This window comes from Rhinoderma darwinii, chromosome 1 (genome assembly GCF_050947455.1).
Source record: "Rhinoderma darwinii isolate aRhiDar2 chromosome 1, aRhiDar2.hap1, whole genome shotgun sequence".
Classification (NCBI taxonomy): Eukaryota; Metazoa; Chordata; class Amphibia; order Anura; family Rhinodermatidae; genus Rhinoderma; species Rhinoderma darwinii.
Window position 1 is genome coordinate 182,949,616 of NC_134687.1, and position 14,304 is coordinate 182,963,919.

The 14,304-nt window shown below is 44.4% G+C and overlaps 1 protein-coding gene across 2 annotated transcripts in view; it reads left to right on the forward strand.

Annotated features, from left to right (window-relative positions):
• Positions 1–14,304, forward strand: part of EIF4E (eukaryotic translation initiation factor 4E) — a 72,289-nt gene that overhangs the window by 34,047 nt on the left and 23,938 nt on the right. For both annotated transcript variants that reach the window (XM_075860644.1, XM_075860643.1), the window contains exon 2: positions 12,684–12,775. In XM_075860644.1, coding sequence (XP_075716759.1) covers positions 12,684–12,775 — 92 coding nt within the window. The remainder of the gene's footprint in view (positions 1–12,683; positions 12,776–14,304) is intronic.

Genomic DNA, 14,304 nt, shown 5'->3' on the forward strand with positions numbered 1-14,304 from the left:
GGAATTTCATTTTTCAGCCTGTGCTGAAAAACTACAAATCCCAGGATTCCTTAGAAGGTCTGGAGCATGCGCATTGAAAGGTGAGCCGGCGGAGGCGCTCTGATGCTGCCTGGTCGAGAGCGACAGGACTAGGAAGAGGGCTGCCTTAGTAATGGAGCAGAAGGGGTCATCTGATTGACACAGACACCAAACGGAAGGGGGACCAAGCCCTCTGTCACATGGGGCTGTGTCGGAGCGTCATCACTTGACCGAAAACTACAGGGATTCCTGCACCACGTGACCAGGTCCTCCATTCATGATTCAGAATGGAATTCAAAATTACACTAGATTAGTAAGCGAGATGTATTTTCCTGATATTAATAGTTAACATTTTTTAGTCCCCGGATAACCGATTTAATGTCCACTGCTGGTTGTTTTATATGAAATCTGTCTTGAGCAGCCGAAACTATTTTCAGTGAGTGGGGTGGGTCTTCGCTTTTCTGTGTGTTTTCCTCTCTGTCAAATATACGGTTTCTCATAGGGTATTGCATGCCATTGGACAGTGAGTGTGCACACTTCCAATGGCGGTGCAAAGCGCTTTGAAATGTACAGGGACCGGAGTGTCTGCACATGTATTATATTAGCCATGAGTAAGAACACAAAGTGTTCGAAACGCGTAGGCTTCAATACTATCTACCCTAAAATGCCATCGTCACTGCGTCCACCTATTTGTTCATTTTATCTTTTTCATTACAATAAAAGCGGGCACACTGATTCCCTTTTTAAAAATTTTCTTTTAAAAATACATAAACATTTGTGGCTTAAAGTGTGACCCGAGCAGAAAATTAGATGTGCCACACATTATAAAAATAAAACTTCAGTATGTGTGGAGTTCATACATACCATTTATGCCTGTCTACAACGAAATATCTTCATAAAATCACCAGATTTGAAGAGACCAAGAATCTGGTTTTAAGCTGGAAATGTAAAAATAATAATAACCTATAAAATACAGGGAACGTGCACCTTAAAAAGGGAGTGTACCCCCAAAAACTATTTCCTGAAATCAGAGAACCCGACTATTGAAATTGTCTTGATGTGCTATTGGCAGCCATGCCCACCTTCACATAAATGGTGACTAGGAATTAGTTTGCTTTTATTTTGTTTTTGTTTTTTTTTTAGTTTGTTAAATGCATTATAACATACATTTGTGCCTAAAAGCAGAGCTTAAAGGGGTTTTCCCATGGTAAAAATAGATAGTTTTTTTTAAAATAAAAAGCATTACTGTCACCTACATTATAGCACCGATCTCCTTATGTAGGAGATAGGGCACTTATAATGTGGTGACAGAGCCTCTTTAACTCTCTTCAGAGTTTTCTCAATTTGGACGTTAATGTGTTTTTGGATTAGTATTCTCTTGTGTTAACATACAGTGCTTGGCAACCAAGCAATTCTGCTTTTGTCCTCAGACCACTTCTACTGTGGCAGAGTTTAAAATGTTGTTCCCATCACACAAAGTGATAGCATATCGTTATGATATGCAATCAGTGGGTTGCTAAGGGCTCATTCAGACGAGCGTAAGGGTATGTTCATACGCTTAACAAAAAACGTCAAGGGAAAACGGCTCCTGATTTTCAGCCGTTTTTTTAATCAAACTAGCGTCTTTCGCAGCCGATTTTGGTGCGGTTTTTCTATTGTCCATAAAAAACGGTCCCAAAAAGCGTCTCAAGAAGTGACATGCACTTCTTTTTAAGGGGCGTCTTTTTACACGCCGCTTTTTAAAAATGTGGCGTAAAAAACCGCCACGTCGGAACAGAACGATGTATTTCCCACTGAAATCAATTGGCAGATGTTTGTAGGCGTTCTGCCTCCCATTTGTCAGCCGTTTTTTGAGACGTTTACGGCCCGGAAAATGGCTGAAAATAGCCCGTGTGAACATACCCTAAAACTCGTCCGTGTGCTGTGCATGAAAGTCACTCATAGCATACTGACCCATTGATTTCAATGGGGCCGTTCACAAATGCAGGAGTTTTCATGCAGCGTGTCCGTTGCGTGAAACTCACGGCATGTCCTATATTGGTGCGTTTTTCACGCACCTACGCGCCCATTAAAGACAATGGGTGCGTGAAAACGACACACAGAACGCGGATGCATATCCGTGTGCTGTGTGTGATTTGCGCATCAATTCCATTGGAAAAAAAGACACTGAGACATAATGTAACAAACACACGGACCAGAGTGACGCACCTTACTGTGGTGACAGGGGCCTGGATGTGCAAGTAAAAACTGAGAAGGGGACGCAGTGCTAAACTAGCGCTACAGCCCCTTCATTCTCAGGATTGGTGAGGACCCCAGCAGTCCGATCCCCACTGATCACAATGTGTTTGGGAATAACACTTTAACCCCTTCCTTCAAAATGTCAGTGGGGGGGGGGGTTAGTGAGCAGGCTTATGAGATGAGACCCATAACTCGAGCAATTTTTTTTTTTTTTTTTTTTTTTTAAAGGTTTTAAGTTTGTAGAGAGAATAAAGTAGGCAGTTCCCAAGGTTTCAATGTTGTACAGTGGATATAAGATTCACAGAAATGGCATTTCTATTGGTACACTGTACAAAATAGTTGATGGCCTCTAGCAATGAGTCATAGAAAGCATATGAAAACATAATATAAAATACAAACCGCAGAGGTCTAACCCATGTTAACCTAAATGGCGAGAGATGCGATCAGAATCGTTGAGAGAAGAGCAAAGTGAACAACTCTGCGTATGTTATCACTTGTCTATCTACGAAGAACAAACAGTCTGTTTTAGGAAGATAATGTTTTCTAAGTAGCCCTTAAAGAGGCTCTGTCACCACATTATAAGTGCCCTATCTCCTACATAAGGAGATCGGCGCTATAATGTAGGTGACAGCAGTGCTTTCGATTTTTTTAAAAAACGATCTGTTTTCTCCACTTTATTAGCGATTTTAGCTTTATGCTAATGAGTTGCTTAATGCCCAAGTGGGCGTGTTTTTGCTTTAGACCAAGTGGGCGTTGTACAGGGGAGTGTATGACGCTGACCAATCGGCGTCATGGACTCCTCCATTCGTTTAGTCAACGCATAAGGATCCTTTTAGATCAGTATGTGCTGTCTTATACTAACACATTAACAATACTGCAGTGTTTAGACAGTGAATAGACATTCCACGGGATGTCTATTCACAATCTGTGCACTTCGTTACTCTGTCTGTGGTAGTTACAGCAGAGGAAGCGTAATCTCGTTGTAACCTGTCATCTACAGCCTAATCTCGCGAGGTTACGCTTCCTCTGCTGTAACTACCACAGACAGAATAACGAAGTGCAGAGATTGTGAATAGACCTGTGGAATGTCTATTCACTGTCTAAACACTTCAGTATTGTTAATGTGTTAGTATAAGGCTGGGTTCACACGACCATGTTACGTCCATAATGGACGGAACGTATTTCGGCCGGAAGTTCCGGACCGAACACAGTTCAGGGAGCCCGGCTCCTAGCATCCTAGTTATGTACGATGCTAAGAGTTCCTGCCTCTCTGTGGAACTACTGTCCCGTACTGAAAACATGATTACAGTACGGGACAGTTGTCCTGCAACGAGGCAGGGACTCCTAGCGTTGTACATAACTATGATGCTAGGAGCCCGGCTCCCTGCACTGTATTCGGTCTGGGACTTCTGGCCAAAATACGTTCTGTCCATTACGGACGTAACATGGTCGTGTGAACCCAGGCCTAAGACAGCACATGGAGATCTAAAAGGATCCCTAAGCGCTGACTAAAGAATGGAGAGCAGTGCATGACGCTGATTGGTCAGCGTCATACACTCCTCTGTACAACGCCCACTTGGTCTAAAGTAAAAACGCCCAGTTGTCCATTGAGAAACTCATTCGCATAAAGCTAAAATCGCTAATAAAGTGGTGAAAATGGATCGTTTTTTTAAATAAAAAGCACTGCTGTCACCTAAATTATAGCGCCGATCTCCTTATGTAGAAGATAGGGCACTTATAATGTGGTGACAGAGTCTCTTTAAAAGGATCGAACTGGTATTTATGCTGTCCTGTGAGAAGGTAGCATAAAGTGGTGACACACACTAGGGCTAGCCAATGATTTGGGGGAAAAAAACAAATTCAGCGCAGATAACTGAGGTCATATTTATCATTTTGTTTTATTTATTTTTTTGCCGGTTTCAACTGTATCTGCGACCTCAGGACACATACAGTTGAATCCTATAGCAGAGCAGGGTGATGTCCGTTCCCTGCTCTACTAGTCCCTGTATAACGCTGGCCACACACGGCTTCGCACAGACAGGCGCGAAGATGTCACTGCCTCGCGCCTGTCCGCTGAGCTGTAAGCCGCTCGCTCAGCACAAATATATCCAGATTTCGCTGAACTTATGCCATATACCGGCGTTTCAGACGGCTTATTGGTTCATGAAGTCCTCAATGACTGCCCCATTATGTCTTGTTTAGCCTCCATGTATCGGTTTTTTTTTTTTTTGTCCCAACCCCCTGAAAACACCAGTGCCCATGTAGATAGTGCTGCAATGTCCCTGTAGACAGTGCCCACTGTAGATAATGTCCACATAGTGCCACAGTGCCCATTGTAGATAGTGCCACGTTGCCCACATAGTACCACAGTGCCCATTGTAGATAGTACCAGTGTGTCCCCCTGCAGAAAGTGCCACACCCCCCCCCCCCATATAGCATTCCCCTTGTAGATAGCACGCAGGGTAGGTAGGGTTGCATAATGCATCGGAACTTCGATACTGTTTCTATACTGTGCACCCTCAAACTGTTCCAATACAGTTAATTCATGTATTTCGATACTAAGCTGTACGGCCGCACAGCTTAGCATTGTAAAACATGAATGTAGTTAGAGCGGGGCTGCTGCTGTGTAACACAGCCATTGCCCCGCTCCTGAGTCCTTACAAGTGTGCGCGCGGTCAGCATGATGTGATGCGACCAGCGCTGCACTAATGATTGCCGGCACTGAAGACAGAACGTGGCAGGTGCACTCAAACACCCCTATGTTCTGTCTTCAGTGCCTGCGCCGCCGCTCATTGGTGCAGCGCCGGCCGCATCACCTTCTGCTGACCGTGCGCACACACTTATTGTCAGGAGCGGGGCAATGGCTGTATTACACAGCCACAGCCCCGCTCTAACAGCGGAAACCAGAGAAATCTCTCATCTCTGACATTATTCCCTTGAATTCTGAGATCAAAGCTGACAGCAGCGTTTAAGGGGTAAATGAGAAGGGGGATGCGCTTTGGATCGCATCACAGGGAATCCCTGTGACACATACAAGGGCCGTACCATATATGGGCAGACAGCCCAGGGTCTATTGAAGGAACCCAGGGCTGTCTAACCATATTTTCTGTTAGGGCATACTGCAGTACACAGGCTAATGTATAGATTATATATAGATATATGCCAGTACATTAACTCCTTCCCGACATTTGATGTATCCATCTGCCAAAGTTGGCTAGGGGAAGTATGGAACGGGCTCATGGAGTGAACCCTTTCCATACGATGCCGGTGTCGGCTGTTTGTTACAGCTGTCACTTCTTTCACTTATTAATGTGAGGCACGAGGTCTTAAGATTTTTGAACCTCCATGTGACACACATTAACCCAATGTTGTCCATTATGACTGAGGAACATGATGGGATTAATTACTATTAGGCCTTATTTACACTAGCGTTGCGCACCACGGACGTGAAAAACGACAGTTTTTCAGGGTCGAGGTGCATCCGTGCTTGGCGCTGCGGTACGCGATGTCTCGCATCCCCCATAGATGAGTCTATGGAGTGATGCGTGAAAAGTTAGGACATGTCCTATTTTCCACGGACCCTTCACGCGGTCCGTTGAAACAACGGCTGTGTGAACGGCCACATTCAATTACATAGGTCCGTGGGACGGCCGCTGTTTCAACGGCCGTCCCATGGATGTTTAACACGCTCGTGTGAATTAGGCCTTAATGTGAGGCACGTGGAAGTTCAAAACTCAGAATACCACGTGCCTCACATGAGAAGATTTTTTTTGTTATTGTTGGCAAAAGTATCGTTTTTGTATCGAGTATCGCAATACTACACAAAGTATCGGTATCGAAGTCCAAATTCTGGTATCGTGACCACCCCCCTCCCCTGTAGATAGCGCCACTGCAGCTCACTGTAGGAGTGGAATCTCTTTGGCCGGGGATTCCTCATAGACTGAGCCCCTGACGTCTCTGTCCACATATGGACAGTAACTTCACGAGAGCGGAATCCCCTGCCAGAGCGGACCGGGGATTCTTCTCCAGGAGTAACCCCTTGACATCACTGTCCATTTATGGATAGTGGTTCCGGGGGCTTCTTCAGGAGAGGAATCCCCTGCCAGAGCGGGGGCTGGCCGCCGGGGATTCTGCTCCTACAGGAAGCTAAGGTGGTGCTTTCTACGGGGGATAAGGGATTGCTATCTAAAAGACTGAAGTTCCCGGCCAGAGATACTGCGATGCTCTGGCCGAGGATTCCATTGTTGAAAGCCCGTCATCACTGTTCTTATATGGACAGTAATGTCAAGGGCTTCCCCGGGCTCAGCGCTCAAAGTAGCGCTGTGTGCGGGGAGTCCTCGGCCAGGATCGTTTTTTACCGGCCGTTGCAAGGATTGTTTCCTAAAAAACGGGCGGTAAAAACTGATCCATTTAGTTCTATGGGAGCCGTCTGGCCCTGAAAATGGCCAAAAATAGGACAAGTCCTATTTTTTGTCGGCCAATATTCGCGGGCTGTATTCACTGTCGTATGAATGTAGCCTTAGTACCTTTTTGGGTGGCCCTCGTTGCTATGTATTGTGGCTCAGGACTGGGCCTTTTCATTTTTAGTAGATTTATGTCTGTTTTGTTCCTGTACTAGGACTATTACCAGCTGATGGAGTTAAGAGATCGTTCTAGATGTTTTCAAAAGTGCTGTAGGTAAAAGCATTGTATTCAAACCGTAAAGTCTGCTATTTTGGATGCTGCCAAGCAGATAATTTTTATGGTATTGTAAAATACGGCCCTGTGTAAGTTTTTGCTTGCGTGCGGTTAGAGCATCCTCTGCATTGTTTAAAGAAAAATCACTATTCAAATGGGGCCTAACTTACTAAACTAACTATGCAGATTCCAGTTAGCAGCGACCTTCGTTTCAATAGAATTGAATCGTATGTTCGATAGCTGTTGGCCACTTGACAGTTATTCATTCTGACTCTACCATTAACCTGCACGCTTGGACAACTCTTCTTTTTCATTCCCAACAAAAATTTCCATCCATTTTCCACGAGAATAGTTGCAAGATAGTTTATTGTGCTATTATCTTTATGATGATATCGGTATTAACCACCTTAGTGACCACCAATACGCCTTTTCACTGCAGCCACTAAGGGGCCTTAGGCTAGTCCCTCGCCTTTTCACGACGGCCTAGTCTCTGTCCTGCACAGCAGGCTGAAGCTGGTGCTCTGCTGCCTTAGGACCGCTCCAACGGCCGCGATCGAAGTTTACTTAGATCGCGGCCGTTTAACCCGTTATATGCTGCGGTCAATAGAGACAGCAGCATTTAAAACATTTGCAGAGGGAGGAAGCAATCGTGGTCCACCGATGGGGTGTTATGGCAGCCGGGGGTCTGCCCTGGGTATATGCCTATTAGGACGTGCCAGAGACACGTCCTAATAGATTGCCTGTCAGTTTTAGGGTATGTTTACATGCATTGTTTTCAGACGTAATTCGTGGCATTTGCGCTTCGAAAAAGCCTGAAAAAAATGGGAGCTGAATGCCTACAAACATCTGCCTTTTGAAATCAATGAGAAAAACAGCATTTATTTCCTAAAAAGACGCTCCCTAAAAAAGTAGCATGTCCCTTCTTGAGGCGTTTTTTGGAGCTGATTTTCCATTGAACGCTATAAAAAATGCCTCAAAAGAAGCTCCAAATTAAAAGAAGCTTCATTTTCAGCTTCAAAAACATCTGAAAATCAGAGGCTGTTTTCTCTGAAAAAAGCTCCGTGTATTCACACACTTAGTAAGTGTGTGAACATACCCTTAAGCTATGTTCACACGGGGTATTTTGCCGAGTTTTTTGACGCTGAAACAGCGTCCCAAAACTCTGCAAAAACGGCCCGAAAATGCCTCCCATTGATTACAATGGGAGGCGTCGGCGTCTTCTTCCCGCGAGCAGTAAAACTGCCTCGCGGGAAAAAGAAGCGACATGCCCTATCTTCGGGCGCTTCGGCCTCTGACCTCCCATTGACTTCAATGGGAGGCAGAGAAAGCGTATTTCGCGCTGTTTTATGCCTGCGGCGCTCAATGGCCGCGGGCGAAAGACGGCGCGAAAAACTCGGCGAAAATTGGCGTGCAGGGAGAAGAATATCTGCCTCAAACTTCCAAACGGAATTTTGAGGCAGATATTCCTCCTGCAAAATACCCCTTGTGAACATAGCCTTAGGCTGGGTTCACACACAGTTTTTTGCAGGAGGAAAATCTGCCTCAAAATTCTGTTTGGAATTTTGAGGCAGATTTTACTCTGCCTGCATGCAGATTTTCACTGAGTTTTTCGCCCGTGGCCATTGAGCGCCGCGGGCATGAAACGCAGTGAAATATGCTTTCTCTGCCTCCCATTGATGTCAATAGGAGGTCAGAGGCGTAAATGCCCGAAGGTAGGGCATGTCCCTTTTTCCCGCGAGCTGGTTTTTACGCTCGCGTGAAAAAAACACCTCCGCCTCCCATTGAAATCAATGGTAGGCATTTTCGGCCGTTTTTTGGCACGTTTTCAGATGCGGTTTCTGCGTCAAACTCGTCAAAAAACTCAGTGTGAACTCCCCCTTACACTGACAGGCAATAATGCTTTGGTATACCAAGTATGCCAAAGCATTATAGCAGCGATCTAAAGATCGCACAGTGTAGTCCCCTAGTGGGACTAAAAAAATAAGTAATAAATTTGAAATAAAAATTAAAGATTACAGTAAAAAAAAAAAGTTTCCATAAAAAGTGGTTTTATTTAGTAAGTGTAAAAATTAAATAAAAGTACATGTGGTATCGCCACGACCGTAATGACCCAAACAATAAAGTTAATGTCATTTAAACCGCAACGTGAACACCGTTAAAAAAAAAAAAAAAAAAAACGCAAAAAACAATGGCGAAATTGCTATTTTTTCCATTGCCCTCTAACTTATTATTACTTTTTTGATCAAGAAGTCCCATGTACCCCAAAACAGTACCAATCTAAACTACATCTAGTCCCACAAAAAACAAGCCCCCATATCACTAAATTGACGGAAAAATAAAAAAGACGGCTCTTGGAAAGCGACGGTGCAAAAACAAATTTGATTTCAAAAGAGTTTGTGTAAAACATAAAAAAACCTAGACGTACGCGGTATCGTTGTAATCGTACCGACACATAGAATAAAGGTAATGTGTTACTTACGCCGCACAGTTAACGGCGTGAATTTTACTCTCCTAGAACAATGGCGGCATTTCAGGTTTTTTTTCTATTCCCCCCCCGCCAAAAAAAAAGTTGTGTTAAGTTAAGCAAAAAATATGTATCCCAAATAGGGATGTCACGATACCAGAATTTGGACTTCGATATCGTTTTCTGATGTGAGGCGCGACGTGTGATGAATTTTGAATGCGCCTCACATTAATAGTAATTAATCCCATCCTGTTTCTCAGTCATAATGGGTTAATGTGCGAGGTACATGATGGGGTTAATTACTATTAATGTGAGGAACATGGAGGTTAAATTAATCACACCTCACATTAATAAGTGATAGAAAGCAGTGTTTTTCATTTTTTTACAGCGTACACATCATAAATGATGCAAAAAAATTGTTGCGCTCGCCATTACTGAATGTGTATATTTTATGTATTGAGACTTATTTTAATGTTTATTGTAAAAAAGGTGAATGTGTATTTTTTTTAAAATTTAACAATACTTTGATTTTACTTTTGTTTTTACTTTATTTTTAAACTTTAATGTACTGACATATATCAGATATGTGCCAGTACATTAGCCTGTGGACGGATAGCACACAGGCTGTTAGGACATACCTCAGTATGCCCTAACAACAAGAAATATGGTAGGACAGCCCTGGGGTCCGTCAATAGACCCTGGGCTGTCTGCCCATATATGGTATGTCCCCTTCTCATTTTCTCCTGAATGCTGCAGTCCGCTGTGATCGCAGCATTCAGGGGAATAACGGCGGAGATGAGAGGTTTCTCTCATCTCCGCCGTTATAGAGCGGGGCTGCGGCTGTGTAATACAGCCATTGCCCCGCTCCTGACATGAAGTGCACGCACGGTCAGCATGAGGTGATGCGGCCGGCGCTGCACTAATGAGCGGCGGCGCAGGCACTGAAGACAGAACATGGGGGTGTTTTGTAGTGCGCCCGCCATGTTCTATCTTCAGTGTTGCCGCTCATTAGTGCAGCGCTGGCCGCATCGCATCATCCTGACCTCGCGGCACTTGTTATCAGGACTCTGGAGCGGATCAATGGCTGTATTACACAGCTGCAGCCCCGCTCTCATACATTCATGTATTACTATACTAAGCTGTGCGGCTGCGCAGCGAAGTATCGAAATACAGGAAATAGCGGTATCGAACCGTTTAGGGATGCAGAGTATCGAAACCGTATCGAAGTTTCGATGTATCGTGCATCCCTAATCCCAAAATGGTGCCATTAATAAGTACAACTACTTCGGCAAAAAACAAGTCCTCATACAGCTATGTCGATGGAAAAATAAAGTTATAGCTCTTTGAACGTGACTATAGAAAAATGAAAAAAATAGCCTGGTCATTAGGGCCTATAATAGGCTGGTCGCTAGTAGCTTGAAGCTGTTCCTGCGCCAGATGTTTGTTGTGAAAAAATCCTCCGTACAATGGCTTTCTAAAACCTTATTCACTTGCTATCGAGAAACCTGTAGCGGACTGTGGGTGAATTGTATTTTACATTTTATTTTTAATTCCACAGCATGAGATCTGTTGTGGAATCTTACTGCAGATGTCAACCATAGCAATGCAAAGGATGAATGCATGTTTTGCTGCAGACCAGCTAACTTTTTCTGTAGTGGATTTTTTTTTCTGCTATGTGTAAACATAGACTTAGGCGGGATTCACACGACAGGGTTTCCCGGCCGGGTGCCGACCGTTCATAAATCGGCCGGCACCCGGCTGCATTAGGAATAATAGACCCCTAATGGGGCTATTCACACGACCGATTTTTTTTTATTGGCCGGGAAAACCGGCCGTCAAAAAATGGGACATGCCCTATTTTCGGCCGGGTGCCCGGCCACCCGGCTCCTATAGAAGTCTATGGGGCCGGGTAATACACGGCCATCACCGGAATGTGTCCCGAGTGATGGCCGGGTCTACCGTCGCTCGCACACTCTCTCTCTCCTCCTCCTCCTCACAGTGCAGAGTGCATGTGAGGAGGAGGAGGAGGGTCTTTTATTGCTCGCTGTAGCAGTCGGAATCCCCGGCCGGGGATTGGGGATTCCGCTACAGGAGAAGTGCGTGACTACACTGTCCATATATGGACACAGCGAAGTCACTCACTCCTGCAGCGGAATCCCCGACTCTATGGCCGGGGATGCCGCTGCAGGAGAAGTGAGTGACTACACTGTCCATATATGGACACAGTGACGTCACTCACTTCTGAAACGGAATTCCCGACCTGTGGCAGGGAATTCCTCTTCAGGAGAAGTCAGTGACTACACTGTCCATATATGGACATTGAAGTCAGTGACTTCTCCTGGAAGGGGGGGGGCTGTGTGGCATCACCTGCAGGGGGCTGGGTGGCATCGCCTGCAGGGGGCTGGGTGGCATCGCCTGCAGGGGGCTGGGTGGCATCGCCTGCAGGGGGCTGGGTGGCATCGCCTGCAGGGGGCTGGGTGGCATCGCCTGCAGGGGGCTGGGTGGCATCGCCTGCAGGGGGCTGGGTGGCATCGCCTGCAGGGGGCTGGGTGGCATCGCCTGCAGGGGGCTGGGTGGCATCGCCTACCAGGGGGCTGGGTGGCATCGCCTGCAGGGGGCTGGGTGGCATCGCCTACCAGGGGGGCTGTGGCATTATCTACAAAGGGCTGTGTGTGGCAACAAATTTAAATGAAATTCATCCGATTTTATGACGGACAGGGAAAAAAACGGATGCAAATCGGCCGTTAAAAACGGCAACTCGGCCCAGAACGGAATCGGAACGGATGCAAACCGGCCGGGAAAAACGGCCGATTTTCCCGGCCGACACTCGGACCCTGTCGTTTGAATGAGGCCTTAGGCCTTGTTTACACCTGTGTTAGTAGCCTCTACAGCAGATTCCGTAAAATCTCGGAAATAGAGCAGTATGCAGCATTACTTTGTCCGGTAAAATGATAAAACCCATTAAAGTCAATGGGTTCTGTCGGGTGCTCATGAACTTAGATGCGATCAGTATTAAGGTTATCCTGCGTGTTAGAGGCACACTGGAGTTTCTGTCAGCCGAGCCACCGTTTTTGTCAATTTGAAAAATGTTTAAAAACACATGTCGTGTACTTTTTATTTAAAAAAAAAAAAAAAAAGCTACAACGAGTTACATAGCCTTTAGGAGCCTTGAACCTGTATCATACAAAAACGACTTACACATGCTAATTTTTTCTTTTACTTACCCTGATAGTAACAAGACTGGTTACAAATTCCATTTGTGTAAAATGTAAACTCTTGTTTGTAGGAAACTGTCGATACCCCAGAAGAAGAAAAAACAGAGACTAGTCAGGAGATTGTTAACCCTGAGCACTACATTAAGCATCCACTACAGAACAGGTAAGCAATAAGTCATCTCTACCCCCTCAGTCAAATTAAAATGGCAAAAACCCTTCTGAAAAGATCATTTTATTTTAATTGTAGATTTTTAATTTATCTCAAGTAAATAGAGTTGGCATGTAAGGCCAGGATCACAAAAACCGTTTTGGTGCAGCTTTTTGATCCAAAACCATACAATAAATAAAAAATAAAGAAAAACACATATTTCCCTAGTAGGTGGCAGGTACATTTTATGACCACACAATTTGCCTATAAGGCAATTAGCCCTATTTTCCACATTACTAACGGAAGGTATTGTATTGTTTTCACATTCCTAATAATAATAAAAATGGCCTTTATTAGAGGCACATAGCCTCCAAAAAATGTTTTTTTATCTGATGGTGGCCATTGCCCCATTGTACCCCTGAGGACGACATGTGGGGGGGGGAGGGGGGGGCTTTGTTGAATGTTTTTAAGATACCATCAACTCAGATTCTGGGATAGTGGTCTGCAGACGCCTCCCTCTAGTATAGACCGTATATTAATTCTGCTGTTAGCAGAGACTGACCATTACATCTTTATGACTGATAATGTTTCTGGGCTCAGGGGTTGTTTTTAGAATATAGGCGACGTGCCTTTTAATAAAGGTTCTTTTCATTATTAGGAATGTGTATAGAACAATTTCTGTTAGTAGAGCAAAATAAAACCAGAAGTGGGTTCAAAAGAAAGGAAAGGTATAAAGAAAAGGCCGATTCATCTCTTTTCTTGTGTCTACACCTGTGTTTGGCTGAAAAATGTAAGCCCAAACCTCTATGTGTGATCCTGGCCTAACTCAGAAGCCTTAAATGCATTTTAATGGGAACATGTCATTCACATTATGCTGCCCTCGTTTAGTACTATTTTGGGGTATATATTGCTTTTTTGATTACATTTTATTCCTGTTTTTGGGAGGTGAGAAGCAGAAAACTGCTACGGTGTTGAGCATGTGGGACAAATAATGTATTCATGCTATAGTGTGTAGTTCATTTTCTTTTTTTTTTCTTTAATACATTGTGTAAGGGAGAACAAAGAAAGGTGTTTTTTTGTAAAACCACTTAGGTGCCATGATCGGCATTGACTGGCATTCAAGTAAAAAAGTGTTCCTAAAATATATAAAAACGTTTGTTTCCCTGTGTCCCCCTTGGCGCTGCTTCCAATATGTGCTGCCGGTGGAGGGACTCCTAGCCGAATTGGTCTCCTTTTCCCTCTGTCATTTAACAATATAATTCCATTTAGCTTTCCATGCAGATGGGTAACATAGGATTTAGAGTAGTGAAGGTATATATGGTGACATCCACAGCGTGCACTCCTTTACAAACCAATGAAAATATAATGAAATAAAACAATAGGGCATCTGCTGGATTCATATCTGCTGTCAGGATGTCCCGCTATAGCGTGGGTTCACACATAGCAGATTTTTTTCCATAAATTTTTGCAACGTAAAACCTGTGAAATGGGGTTGTTTTTGCAGCAAGCACATGAATGGAACCGATTTTCATATGTTCTATATT